The sequence below is a fragment of the Anser cygnoides genome, chromosome Z (genome assembly GCF_040182565.1).
Source record: "Anser cygnoides isolate HZ-2024a breed goose chromosome Z, Taihu_goose_T2T_genome, whole genome shotgun sequence".
In the NCBI taxonomy this organism is placed as follows: Eukaryota; Metazoa; Chordata; class Aves; order Anseriformes; family Anatidae; genus Anser; species Anser cygnoides.
The window spans coordinates 1,822,470-1,836,543 of record NC_089912.1 but is presented as its reverse complement, the minus strand read 5'-3'; the positions used below and the strand labels follow the sequence as shown (position 1 = coordinate 1,836,543).

The window sequence follows — 14,074 nt, the reverse complement described above, 5'->3', positions numbered from 1 at the left end:
GTCTGGATTTACTCTGCTCAATAACTTAGAGCACAGCTCTGCAATAACTTCTTCCCTTTCTGCAAAAAGGTCCTCAGCTTGCAGAACTTAATTATTTTACATAGTCAGTGAGGGAGTAAAACAATATAGCTTCAATCACAGGGAAGTTAGAAGCTCTAATAACAGTAAAGTCATGCAATGAGTAATCTTTTGTAATTAAAATATATTTCTGAAAACACACTAAAGTTATGAAATTGCATCATTTCTTTTGCATAGTAACCCAAATTTACATGCGAAGATTTATGTTGTTCTCACCTTTGAAAAACACCACCTGTAGTGTTACATCCCTCTTCATTTTTTTCTTACTGGTGTGGCCTTTCTTAAACTTATCAGGACATCTGTAAACTGTTTAAATATTAATAGCTCCATTGTACTAATAAACAGGAAATATTGAAAGAATGTAGTATGAAAAGAAATATTATTTTCTTATTCTCTGAATAAGAAAACCATGTCCCACTTAATTACTTTAAATCCAATTACTATAGTAATTATTTTTTGCAACGATCTGCTGAGACTAAATTTTCTAGCTCAGTTGAGGAAGACTAGGATTCCTACCTCAGTAGTTTATCTTGATGCATAGCTTAGGACAAGGTTAGCCACGCCAGCCAAAAACGTAAAATAAAGACCATCATAATAAATTGCCTTTAATTTTGAGACAGTTTCAGTAAATAACCCAGCCTGTAAATTTCTTTGTGAAATTGTACATTGGTACATTGCTACTTGAAATTTTAGGGGTAAGGTACATTTGAATTTCTTTCACATTTCTGTATAATAATCCTTGACTTTCAACATAGCAAAACCAGGAAGAAAATTAAAACTATGTCATAAAGAAACTGTTACAAATGTTCTCTCTGCATGTTCTAAATTGTGTTCAGAATCACAGAATCATCTAGGTTGGAAGAGACCTCCAAGATCACCCAGTCCAACCTCTGACCTAACACTAACAAGTCCTCCACTAAACCATATCACTAAGGGCTACATCTAAACGTCTTTTAAATACCTCCAGGGATGGTGACTCAACCACTTCCGTGGGCAGCCCATTCCAATGCCTAACAACCCTTTCGGTAAAGAAGTTCTTCCTAACATCCAACCTAAACCTCCCCTGGCGCAACTTTCGCCCATTCCCCCTCGTCCTGTCACCAGGCACGTGGGAGAACAGACCAACCCCCAGCTCTCTACAGCCTCCTTTAAGGTACCTGTAGAGAGCGATGAGGTCTCCCCTGAGCCTCCTCTTCTTGAGGCTAAACAACCCCAGCTCTCTCAGCCTCTCCTCGTAAGACTTGTTCTCCAGATCCCTCACCAGCTTCGTTGCCCTTCTCTGGTTGCAAATGTCTAGCTCATCAGTTGTACCAACATAATAAAAATGAGTTTAAACAGACTCCTAGTTTCTGGCAAAAAAAATAATCTTGATCAGCTGCCAGCTGGAACATGTCATTATTATTAATGTTTGTATTTTTCTTGCAGGACCAGTCCTTCTACAGCAGAGGGACTCCAATGGAAAATTGCCACTGGATTATGTTCAGTCCCTACCAGTAAAACAAGAACTTTTGAACATTGTTCATCCAGAAGAGAAAATTGGAAGATTCTATGAACGCACTGAACAAGATTACTGCAGTCAGCAAAGAGAACTGTGGTTGATTTTATTTAACAAGATGCTGCTAAATTTTTGTTCAGTTTATAATCTGTTTTCACCCTTTACTTCAACTCTGAGAAAGGTAGCTTGTTCAAGCAGACTTCCAGTAAGGGCTCATGATTACTATAAGATGGAAAGTACGTTTTCTGCAGATTGGTTAGTAGATATGTACTTTAGAGAGCTAGAAACTTTTAAAAAGCTACCACAGTTTCTTCAAGAGATATCTACAAATATATTTCTTTTTCCAGGAGAACAGATGAAGGCTTTATTAGCAACTCTGGAAACTGTGGTAGAGGCAAATCAGCTCTTTACTTAAATCCTTTTAACTGGTAGCTTCCAAAACTAGTTACCATTAGTTAAATCTTGATGGCTGGCCATTGATAGTTGGCTAACAGTTTTTCTGGCAATTAAGAAGTACAAATTTCACAGCCCTACATGTTTTTATCACCCATGACATCAATACTTTCCTCTAGTCGAACCTGGAAATCAGATGTATTCATTCAGTGCATTTTTTTTCAGGCAAAATTTATCTAGCATTGCCTTCTAGTTGTCAGACAGCTCTGGATGCCTGTGACCACCTCAGGAAGGTGCTGTATCATTTGCACTAAGTAAAACTTTGCTTTTTCTGGCCTCGTAATCTTTATCAGCAGTCTCATGCCATAGCTCACTTTGGTTTCCAAAGGTAGAGCCTCTGCTGTTAAAGTGAGTTGGATGCTACAAAAAACAGTTTTTCCTTTTTAAAAGTGTGTACCTACATATTTTCTTGTCTTTTAATAAAAATGATATTTTACCTGTCAATAAAGAAGAACATAGGGAAAAAGAAATTTATTCTCTCCATTTTTATCTTGCTTATCTCTGTCTTGTAAAAAGTGAAATTACATTTTGGAAATTACATCTTGCAAAATTAAAAACGTAAGGTAAGTATACCTTCTGATTTCAGAAATGGTATACTGTCATTTCCCTGGTTTTTGCTAGTTTGTTAGAAAACGTCACACAAAGATGCACCATGGCACTCATGGTCATATTAGTTTGTGCAGGGACTACACCAAGGAGACTGGCTGAGGTACTCAGGCTTTATACAGGACTCCAGTTGGTATCACTGACTGGAGCTGTAAAACCATCAGGACATCCTTCTGCTTCCCAGGCCAGTGATGCTGTGGAGGGCCAAATGTACCTTCAGCATAACTTACGGTATCACTGACTCTGCGCTAACTCAGGCTGGTTCGCAGTGGTTTGATAAATCCCGTACGCTGGTAATGCATAATATGGTCTTGGTAACATGCCTGGGATTCCCTCCACTAAAGATGCTGGTGGAAGTAGTGGTACAAATCTAGCTATGTTGGCCGGAGGAATTTACTAAGGATTAGACAAGACAGTTTAAGTATGTACTGGGCATCAGATTCTGACACTAAGCATGGATCTCCTTAAAAATTACAGCCCATTTAATATGAGAATTTTGTTCTCCATTCTATGAATACATGTGAACTACACATGATAAATCCTCTAAACTAATCCTCTAACCTAATTTGGGATTGCGTGCTACATATTCTATCAGATGGTCCTTTTAATTAATTAAGAAAAATAGAAAATCCTGTGCTGTTCTTTAAAGGTATCGAAGCTCCTGCAGCAGCTGAACTGTATAATTGTGCTGCGTGAGGTTGGGGATCTCAAAGAGATGCATATTTTGGAGAACTCTTTCTGCACATTTATATAGTAATGACCATTCTTGACATGCTTCTTGGTAGAGATTGAGTAACAAAATGATTTAAGACTAGGTCTGAGAAGATACACTTCCAAGGGAAGTTTCTCTCTTCCCCTTTCCAGGGAAGAGAAGGAAATGCTGCCTTAGAATGAGGACAACTGATCCTTTTTTTTTTTTTTTTTTTCTAATGGATTCAGTAAAAGATCAAGAATAATTCAAAATTAGCCTTCAAAAGGAAGGTACTAATTAGCAACGTTTCCAATTCTTCTGTAGTAGCAATTTATAATATTAAAAAAAGGAACCTTAAAAGAAAGGGTGTGGATAATAGCTGCTTCTGAAATTGATGTTGCTTGACTAGAGGGAATAAGTTACATTGATGCAGCTGGCTTGCAGCACATTAAAACTTCCATTTAGCCTTTCTGCAGCTGAGATATATGATCTCACAGCAATTAATCTACTGAAGATGCTCAGACTGGTTTGGTCTTGGAACCAGATCTTCATTACAAATGTTCAGTGTTTATTAATGACTGATTATTATTTTCATGCAGAACAGCCTACCCTAATAGAATAAAGGGTCAGCTCATATTTGATTTGTTTCTGTTTGTGCCCTTTTGATTTTTCTCCAGTAAAAGTAAAAAAGCAACCCCCAAAAAGCCTTTGTTCTGTGTAAGATGAACTAACAACAAACTTCAGTATTCCCTGTTGCAGGGCATGATGAAAGAAATGCTATGCACTTACTTTGTAAGGAATGCAAAATATGTCGGCATATTAAAGTTTTCTTTAATTATGAATTTGGTAGGTAATCGGGAACTTAAAATAATTGTGACTCAGAAAACCATGGGAAAAGAATTCTGATGGATCTGAAAAAGCAAATGTTTCAGAATATTCATACCTATTCCTAATATAGTATATTAATGACAGAAATGAAAGCAAGAAAAGCATTGTTTTGGTCTGATAGAGGGATTCTGTGCTTAATCCAAGTTATTCTGTACAGTTATTTGCTATTATGTTGTGTAGTTGGGAAAAAAAAAAAAAAATCTGTTATTTATAAGTCCTTCTTACCTATTTGAACTAGTTTCAGAGTCCTCTCTCCAACATATTGTAGAAATGTTCTCAATGATTATTAACATTACAAAATGAAACATCCAGAAGTTAGGTATGTAGGATATTTCTGCTTTTTAAAATCCTGATCGTTATGCAGGATATTTTCCACTTCCCAGTTTAGTTACAAGAACAAACAATACCAGCCAACATGTCCCGCTTCCCATCTTCCCTGCGTGCCCATGTTTCACAAGCCAAAGCACTTCACAAGTGCTCACATCTTCATCCTCAACCAGTCCAGGCCTTTAGCAAGTTCTTCAGTTTTCTCCACCTTCAGCGTGCCGTTGGGAAATGTCACTTTTACACGTACATGCACCAAGTGCTGCCCTGATGAGCGAACAGTAGTCCGTGGCAGCACAATAGTTGGTAGGAGGAAAACAGAAGGTAAAGCACACTGCGACGTGCAGTCAGGAGTTGTAATGGGATGCAAAGTTGATGCTCAAGCCTAAAAAGCGGCCAAAAAGAAGTTACATGAAGCCAAACTTCAGTTGTATATTTTCTCTGACACATATCCTTTGTTTCACAACACTGCCGTTGCTGGACATGAAGCACAACAGTTTATATGCAGCCTGTTGGTACCTGTAAAGACACTTTTCCTGGGTGTTTATTGATTTCGGAATGGTAACACTTAGCAAATAAATTACTAAAGACAGCATACTAAGCACTGGCTTGGACTTTTGCTGTTGTTTTGTTGTTTTATGAGCAAGGCTTAGCTCACACAGTTTAAGTGTTGCTGTGGCTTTGATGACTATTGAAAGTTTGTTATTGGAAGGTGTTATTGAAAGCTCAGTGCCAGGGCTCCCTTCTTTAAAATACCTAACTCTGGACAGTTCTGAAGCTCTTCCCTGCACCACCTGAGTTGCTCAGTCCCCGCATTCATAAGGGGCAGTTCCACAAATGCCCTGTGCAGTGTTAATATCAGCCCTCTGCCTTGGGCTAGCACATTCTTGGACCATGCTGGGCATCATGCCATGCTCCCTTGTGGTCGAGTGCCTGGTAAAGCCAGAGTCATCTGCAGTTTGGTGTCGGGAAGGCATGGCTTTCGTCGTGCGGCCCGACGTTCAGCTTGAGCTGGCTGCAGTAAGACTTTTTTTTCTTCTTTTTTTAACAGGGAATCCAATTTAGTGACTGAACAGATCAATCTGTGTGAGTAGGCATTTCTTCATGTCTTGTGCCACATGCAGATGTAAATATGAATGACTGTGTGTTTAATCCATTGGTGAAATAATATACCAGTCTAAGTGCCAACCCCAGAGGAACACCATGAAAAACTTCACTTATTATTCCCCACTGAATACTGTTCAAAATCTGTCAGATAGATAACTCGTTTTTTAATCTGTTAAACACAAATAATTCTATACTGTATTAATCATCAAAATGTAATATATAAAGATCCCTACAAGTTCATAAATTTATCACCATATTTACCAGTATATGAAATGATGCTTCTTTAGGAAAACTGATCTAAAAATTACACTTTGCCAAATATTCATCTCTGCTGTCATATTTAGATGAAGATATTACAAATGTACCTAATTTATCAACAAAATGTAAAGATCTGTTTGAAAAAAATAGACTCTAGTTTGCCAGAGTTATTTTAAGTCAGGATATCAATAGAAACTTGTAGCATATTTTAGGTAGCATATTTTCCTAGAAATGCAGAAAAAAAAAAAAAAAAAAGATGATACTGAAAAAAAAAAAAAAAAAGGAGGGGGATAATCTAAGGACTATTTAACAGAATTTGTCCTGCAGATGGGCAGGGAGCCTTGTGCAGAACAGATGAAATGGTAAAGCTGTAGAGCTTCAGTAACACTTTCTGCACAGGCATCTGTGAACCAAGTGTTGGAGAGCATGTTCCGATTTCAGCAAAAAATAAACAGAAATATTAAAAAAAATACCTCTACCTGCCTAATTCTGATGATAATATACACGATAAGGTAAATCAGACTATTTATTGGTTGTTAACAACACCAGGTATTACTAGAGGCTGCTGGCACAAGGCAAGGAAAGAGAAAGAAGCAGAAGCAGTGCAAAACTCAGGTCCGGTTAAGAAAGTATTCTTTCAATACAGGTTTCATTAATCTTTCAGGAGAGCTATCTTATTGAAGCTGGAAAATTGTCATTAATCTTGAACGTAGGAGAAGTGAGAATAAAACAGTGGAAGACCAAACAGTCAGCTTATACAAATTGTTGAGAGTGCTGACACAGGGAAGTTTGCCCATTGTGGCTTGTCACTTGCACACAGCTGAAGTCTGATTAATCTAATTCTTGTCTTACCTAAATGAGCCTGTATACATTTGCTAAATGTCACCGTTTTTCATCAGAATCATGTAAAGAAGGCCTCATTCTTGTTTAGCTGCCAGTACACCTAAATCACTTTGCTCTTGTACTTTAAAATAAGAAGAAGTGGCTCTTAATATAATTATCCATACACCAAATCGTTTGTAACCAATGGTGCTTTTGATAATTCAGGGAAGGCATAGCTAATCTGAAAAATAAAAAACAAACTAATCTAAGGAGATCTATATTTAAAAAGAATAATCATAAAACTGCAGACTAAATAGCTTATCTTGCTGATTTGTTGTTTACCTCACTTGCCAATTTAGTCTTAAAGCATATTTCTCATTAATGCTCCCTCTCTTATTTTCTTCAGAGGATGTTGTGCTATCTACCCCAGTACGTGCATGTCTGTTGAAGTTTTGCTCTGAGAACAAATACGATCTGGCAGTTTGAGGTGGTCATCCAAGCATCACTTTTAGCTTTTCAAAGCACCCCCTCTCTGTGTGGGGGACATGCTATCTGTAATGGCTCTTGAACTACTGAAGATTGAACTTCATATGGATACCATGTGGACTGATGATAACATATCTTCTCTATCAACCCCTTCTGACTTCAGGAGTGTTCATAGAACATGAAGAATTACTTGTTCCCTGATGGGCCTTTGCAAACTCCACACAGAAAAATCAGGGAGGGAACTGATAAGATTGAACAACGGGTACAGCTATCAAAGGCTCTAGTGTAGCTATATTTTTAGGGACATCACCAACGTGATTAAATAAATGTTTGGTTGTTTTTATTTTTTTTATTTTTTTATTTTTTGATAAATCCATAAAAATCCTTTCAAATGCATGTTGCGCCACATTTATACTAGGTTTATGACACGTTTTATTTGATATGGTATTACCATCTCACTTGTCTATACCGAGTGCTAGCCATCAGTCCGATGTCAGGCTGCTGGGCTGCTGGAGGGTGCTGTCCCAGCCTGCTGAAGGGGAAAAAATGAAAACACCTGCTTTGCAAGACAGGCTACAAACAGGCAAAAGGGGTGCCATTTCAAACGTTTCCCTTTTATAAATCGAAATACAGTTTTTGTGTTTTCCTTAGACTGTGCAGATCTGGAAAACACCAGATGAATATGAACACATTGGGTTTCTAGCAGATGCCAGACCCAAGGAAAAACTCTCAGGTCTCTCCAGGTTTCTGTATAACAGCACAGGGACAGCAAGGTTCCTCCAGACTGGAACGAAGCCACAAGGGAAACCAAAAGGGAACTGTCTGCAGCTGGCATGAAGAACTGATGCGTTCCTCCTGGCAGCCAAGAGGGATGTATGAGGTCGCAGCACACTTTAATCCCGTCTGCTTACTCAGAGTTAGAGAGATGGAATTATCCCTGGTTTCCATGTATTTCCCCAAAGTGGATGCCTATGTGGAAGACTCGTTTCAGAAAGCAGAACGAGTATTACAAATATCTTTCAAAACTGTTCACTCTCCCAGAAGCCTCTACAAGCCAGAGCACCTTCTCAAGGGGAGGAAACGTTTGTTCTCTTTTCTCCCGCAGGAGTGCACATGAGGACTAGACCGATGTCTCTGCAATATCCATGTGAAAAGCAAACAAGAACTTACCGGTTTTAGTTAGATCTCTTCCTGTTCCCCTCCAGAAGCATCACCCTCGAGGCTGCAGGCTGTCTCCCGCCCCTGCTGTCTCCCACACCAGTGGCCCTGGACCAACTTCTGCAGCAAGCTGACAGAGGGTCGGTCATTGCTCTAGTTAGCCAGGTCTCTCCCATCTGGATAGCCTCACGTTGGCCACATCATACTGCTAGGAAGTGTGCAGTGTGCATTTGAGGCCACTGAGGCCTCTCCAGCTTGGGAAGTGCAATGCCCACTAGAGCCAAGCCAAGGAGTTGCACACAGGGTCTGCTTCAAGTTATCCAAGCTGCGGTTGTCATCAGCACAGCTCCAAACCTCTGTAGCTGCCCTCCGGCAGCCTGACAGCCGCTGGCCTTTGCATGCTGCACGTAGAGGACATTTTCTCTATACCAACTTTTGCAAAGCTTTCAGGGCCTTAGCAAACATCCCACTGGGCGCCTGCTTCCTGCCTCTGCTAGGGCAGTCAGATTTTTATTGACCGGAAAGATGGCCCAGAAAAAGCCTTTACAGTCTGTGAGAAATTTTAAGACTTTCATCCATCCATATGGAGGATTGGTCTTCATTTCTGAAGTGCTGTCACATTCGACTGCCTTTCCCATCCATGTTCCTTGTGACAGGCGGGACGTCTGGAAGATGCCACCTGCTCGTCTGCATGACCCCGTGTCAGGATGTTGGATGTGGGGCTCAGTGGGAGGATGCTCTCAGATCTGCTCTGAACCTGAACCTTGCAGGTTTTTAAGCCTTCTCCTTCCACCGTTCAAAAGACACTTGCTTCTGAACACCTCATATGCTGTCTACAGAAGTTTTGCAAGGCCTTTAGTGGTGCTGTCACCTGCTAAATCCACGTTACTCGGATTTCTATTTAAAGTTCCAGCCAGGAGTGCCAAGAGCACTCCTACCTGCCCACCTTCAGTTTAGCTTCATTCCCTGGCTTAACAAACTGATTTGCGTTAATTTTATTTTATTTTTTCCCCTCATTTAACAACAGTGTATATTATATGAAGTCCACACACACACTTGATGTCTCTAGCTCTTCATTCCATGGCTAAACGTCTATCTGTGGTAGAAGGGTGAACAGGGCTGAAATTAAAAGACAAATTGTCAAATGTTTTTCCACACTGACTGTAGGAATGAGAAATGATTTTTAAAGCACATTATTTGGAAATAATATGAGAATTTGCATATATTTTTCACCACAGAATTTCGTTACTCGGTGAGAGAATTTGAGATGCATGGACTTTCCCTGTTACATGAGTGCACAATGCCAGGGGAATGTGTACTGTTCAGCACTGAGCTGAATGTGCGCTCTGTAGGGGTGTGTGCAAATGAATGAAAACAAAATATCAGCGTAGGAACTGGTATTTCTAAAAGCTAGGAACTTGTCAAATAGCTACAGTGGAGTCTGTCACATTTCCCCAACTCTGTACTGAAAGCAAAAAGAGGGTTTAATACTGAGGCCGAGAAGGAGAAAACACACAAAATTCAGAATTAGGGCTGAGAGTTTGTCCTTCCTGGGCACTGTTGCCATTTTCATTTTTAAAGTAGGTCATTTAAATTAGCGCTCACAAAAACAATGAGCTAATGCACCAGCTGGAGACAGGGCAGCAGGGCAGACATTATATAAGCCCCTTCACAGAAAGGTAAGCGTGCACCTAATGGCTCCTTTGTTATAACCCTGATCTTCTAATCTCAGCTACTGTCAGCTGTGCCGAGCATCTGCAGCTCCAGAGACTGCACACATCAAGCTCCCAGCTCTCTGTATCCTCAATAATATGTGAGCCCAATTTCCTACCAGTGACAGGTTGGTGCAAACTCCCTGCGTGACTCCAGATCCTCTCTTCACCTCTCCCTTTGCTTTGTCACAACTTAAATCAAAAGGTAAACAGAAGCCCTGGCTTTAAACTTCCTGGCATTTGACAGTTCTGGCATCAAGTGTAAGTGTCAACTACTTCAAAAATTCATTTCTTTTTAAAATGCCACTGTTTGTTCTGCAGAGTGTCTGGTCAAAGTGCAGCTTCTGCATTGTGCTGCAGAGAAAAAGGCCAAGCTGTAAAAATCATAGGACTGTATTTAATTGTAAACCTCAGGACTTAACCAAGAGCAGCAAAGTGCACAATGAAAACTAGTTCTCCACCATTAAGAATTCCTTAGAGCATCTTCTTCCAACCCATACTTTGCTGCAGTTACCTACTTTAAACACAACTCTTCACAAACTACAGGTTTTCTGCTTTTGTATGGTTTCTGTCAATTTATTTTCCAAAGTCAAATGCCCATTGTGATTTGATTTTGAAGTCATACAGCGGTACAAATCTAACTGGAATGGAGCAAGACTGTAAACCCAGACATTTCAGAATCAAGTAGCACACAGTAAGATGCATATATATATAAATATATATAATACAGAGTGGTTATGCAACTCCCAGAGGAGATTTGCTTCCTTTAAATGTGGATTTTTCTTATCTCATATTCTTCATTTCCAGACTGACTTTCATAGGAAACAATTTCAAAACATTTCACAACCCACTGACGCCCACCACAACAGTAAAAACACACTGAGCAGCAGGAAGAAGAGGCTAGATTGGAGCATTGAAACAAAAAAATCCTGCTACAGACAGCGGGGTCACTGTGGGAAGAGTGTGTGGCCTGATCCTCCTAAGTCCCCTGTCCTTCAGCTCTCGTGCCGTACAGGCAGGACCTTGTTCCTGTTGAGTTTCCACCCAGGATCTGCCACATGTCACAGTCAACAGCACCACTGACTTTAATTGCTTTTGCATTTCAGAGAGGTCTAAGGGCTCTGAAAAGACCAACCTGTGACCACCAGCCCACAGACTCCAAAGAGCTCACAGCCAACTGGAAGGCCGGGCCGAACTCTGCTGTGGTGTGGGGAGCGGACAGAGTCTGGATGCAGGGTACCAAGAAGAGGGAGGCGAAGTTTTGTGAACATACTGCCTAGGAATTAGGTCTATAAGAGGATGAAAAAGACAAAGAGAATTTCTGGGTGGGAAAAGAAAGGAGAAGCCTACCAAGAACAACAAGCAAAATGAGGAGAAGCAGCAGGAGAACACGACATGGCAGAGAGTGGCAGTCCCCAGTAAGGTGTAAAGGGTACTATCAGAAGTGCCAGGAAATCAAGGAGAAGAGGTAAGGTGCAGTAGCCTTGAGTTCGGCTGTCTCGAGACTGTTGGCCAGGGTCTCTAGGAAGATGGGAAGGAGTGGGCCTTGGCACCAGCAGGCATGGGACCAACTCCACAGCATGCAGTCAGCAACATCTGACCTTAAAAAGAGACTAAAAACCATGTGGTAGCTGGAAAGGAAGGTGTGGATGTAACCACAGCTTTGGGATGTGGGGCTCTTAAGGGTGCCAGGGGGAACGCCGTGGCTGTGTTGTGAAGGGAAGGACAGCAGGAAGGCTGGTTCCACCGTAATTCTTCTCCCATCTCTGTCCCAAGATGTCTCCCATTCTTTCCAGAATTGTATACTGCCACAGCAAATTCCTGTCATTGAACTTTCTTCTAAGCGAGGCACTTATATTTACACACATACTGCAGATGGAGTTCCATCCTTTAAATGAATCCCAGTCTTTAAAGAAATCTGCAAGAATTAAAGTTATACTTCCTAGCCATTTAGTTTACCAGTAATGCTTTTAATAATCCAGGGCCATCCCTACTTCTCCTTCCCCTCCTTCAATACATGCCTGTACAGGGCCTCAGCTGGAAGAACAGAAATGTAGCTGAGAGAAGGAATTGCTTTAGTCTCTAGGCCCATTCCTTCTGATCAAGCCATTATCTTGTGCCCGTGAGCAACGGCTCCTCCCGCTTCGAGTGGGACTGCTTGTCGAGCTTGTTACGTGTCCATCCTGGGGGAAAGGAGAATATTTTTTTGCTTTTGTTACCGTATTTGTTCAGGAGGCAGAGAAAAATCTTCCTTTGTGTCATAACTCAAGCACAGACGCACACCGAGCAGGCTGCCTTAGGGGGTGGAAACATGCAAACGAGAGGAACGTCCAGTGCACCAAGCCATTAATTAACGAGGTCAGTAATACAACATGGTAGGAGCAGAACTGGAACCAGACATCCCTTGAAGGGATCTCCCAGTGCCTCGTTCAGTGGCAGGGGCTCGGCAGTGCAGACCGCATTGGGGCCAGCATCAGGTGTGACGGCTGGAAGCGTCCAGCTGGCAGCGGTGCCCATGCTGCAGGTTAGTTAAATGGCTCTCCTCCCCTCTTCCAGTAGTATCTAGCAACGGTGCCATATGGCATTTATTTGATATTTTCGTTTTCTTTTCAAAGTCCCGATACTTGGGGCAATTGTGATGACGCAGTAGCTGAAGAGGGGATGATGCTGAATTCCAGCTCTTGTTCTCTTCCTCGCAGCTGCTCCGTGCTTATCACTCCCTATTAATTTGATCATGTTTTTGCATAATCATGCAATGTGTCTGCACTTTCTTTGCTACTTTTGACTGGGGATCTTTCTGCATCAGTTGTGGCTCTAAAAGGCTTTTTTTTTTTTTTTTTTTTAACATTCCTAAAAAAGATCATGTGTAATAATGAACAATTATGCAAAGTAAACTTTGTAGGAATGTGTCTTTATGTCAGGGTACAGAAGGTCAGGCAATATCAACTTATTAAATGACTCCAGAAAATATTAATCTGCACTCTTTAATCAAAAAGATATCAATGATCAACATTGTGGCTTTTCCTTTAATCACCTACCGTAATTTAATCAAAAGCTGAGCAAGAAAAGCCATTTTGAGTGTTACCTTTGATTATATTAAAATGAAAAAAAATCTTTATTATTGTATGAATCATAGCTAAGGATTTCAGGCTTTTATATTGTGCAATCTGAAGCATAAAAAAAAAGCTTTTGACATTTAAATTTAATTCAGCACTGAGACTGATGAGAAGAAAAAACATGGCTGCATGCATTTTTTGGTCCCCCTTGGTAAAAAAAAAAAAAGTCAATTTCCAACTTTCAGAAATTTGAGTTGGACTCTCAAGATTCAATAGAACTGGAAATTGTCCTGTTCCATGGCTAAATCTGGCATTCCTTGAGCATAAAGTTCTTACTAAGAAAAAGGAAATTATGCTCCAGAAGTACAATGTTTCCTGTGCAATGGATAGTTAAGTGGATAGTTAAGATTTTTCCCTTCCCTTCCCTTCATCCTTAATCCTTTCCTGTTTTCCTTTTCTTTTCCTTTCATTTTTTTTTTCTTCACAGTGATAGCTCATGGATTTTTAATTTAATTAAGATCTAAAAATCTTAGTTTGTGAGAAACATGCCTTCTCTTGATTGATTACTTTGACACGAAAGGGGTGAAAACCTTCTAATGCCTGTTGCAGCAAAAAGTATCTAACCTCCCAACCAGATGACCAGACCTACACTTGTTCACATCTTCTATGGCTGGCAGCAGCTGTGCTACAATTTTTTTTTATTTTTATTTTACTTTTTTTTTTTCCCTGAGAGAGAGGCTGCTGTCAAGGGATGAGATGTAGTATTCGCAACAAAGACTAAGCCTAGCCAACTGAAGCAGTTCACCATATTTTAAATGTGGAGAAATATGGAGAGATAAAGGCTGTTTAGCGCAGATGAATTACTTTTCTGGTAGGAAGGGAAGGATCTTTTCTTTTCCCACCAAGAGCAGAGGGAGAGCACCACCTGGAGGTTAGCCCT

At 40.5% G+C, this 14,074-nt stretch overlaps 1 protein-coding gene across 2 annotated transcripts in view; it reads left to right on the top strand.

Moving 5' to 3' along the window:
• The window catches only part of SLF1 (SMC5-SMC6 complex localization factor 1), a 39,729-nt gene extending 37,204 nt beyond the window's left edge, over positions 1-2,525 (top strand). For both annotated transcript variants that reach the window (XM_048046668.2, XM_013193307.3), the window contains exon 18: positions 1,504-2,525. In XM_048046668.2, the coding sequence (XP_047902625.2) occupies positions 1,504-1,988 (485 nt within the window). In that variant the 3' untranslated portion in view covers positions 1,989-2,525. The remainder of the gene's footprint in view (positions 1-1,503) is intronic.
• Positions 2,526-14,074: the final 11,549 nt, after the last annotated feature.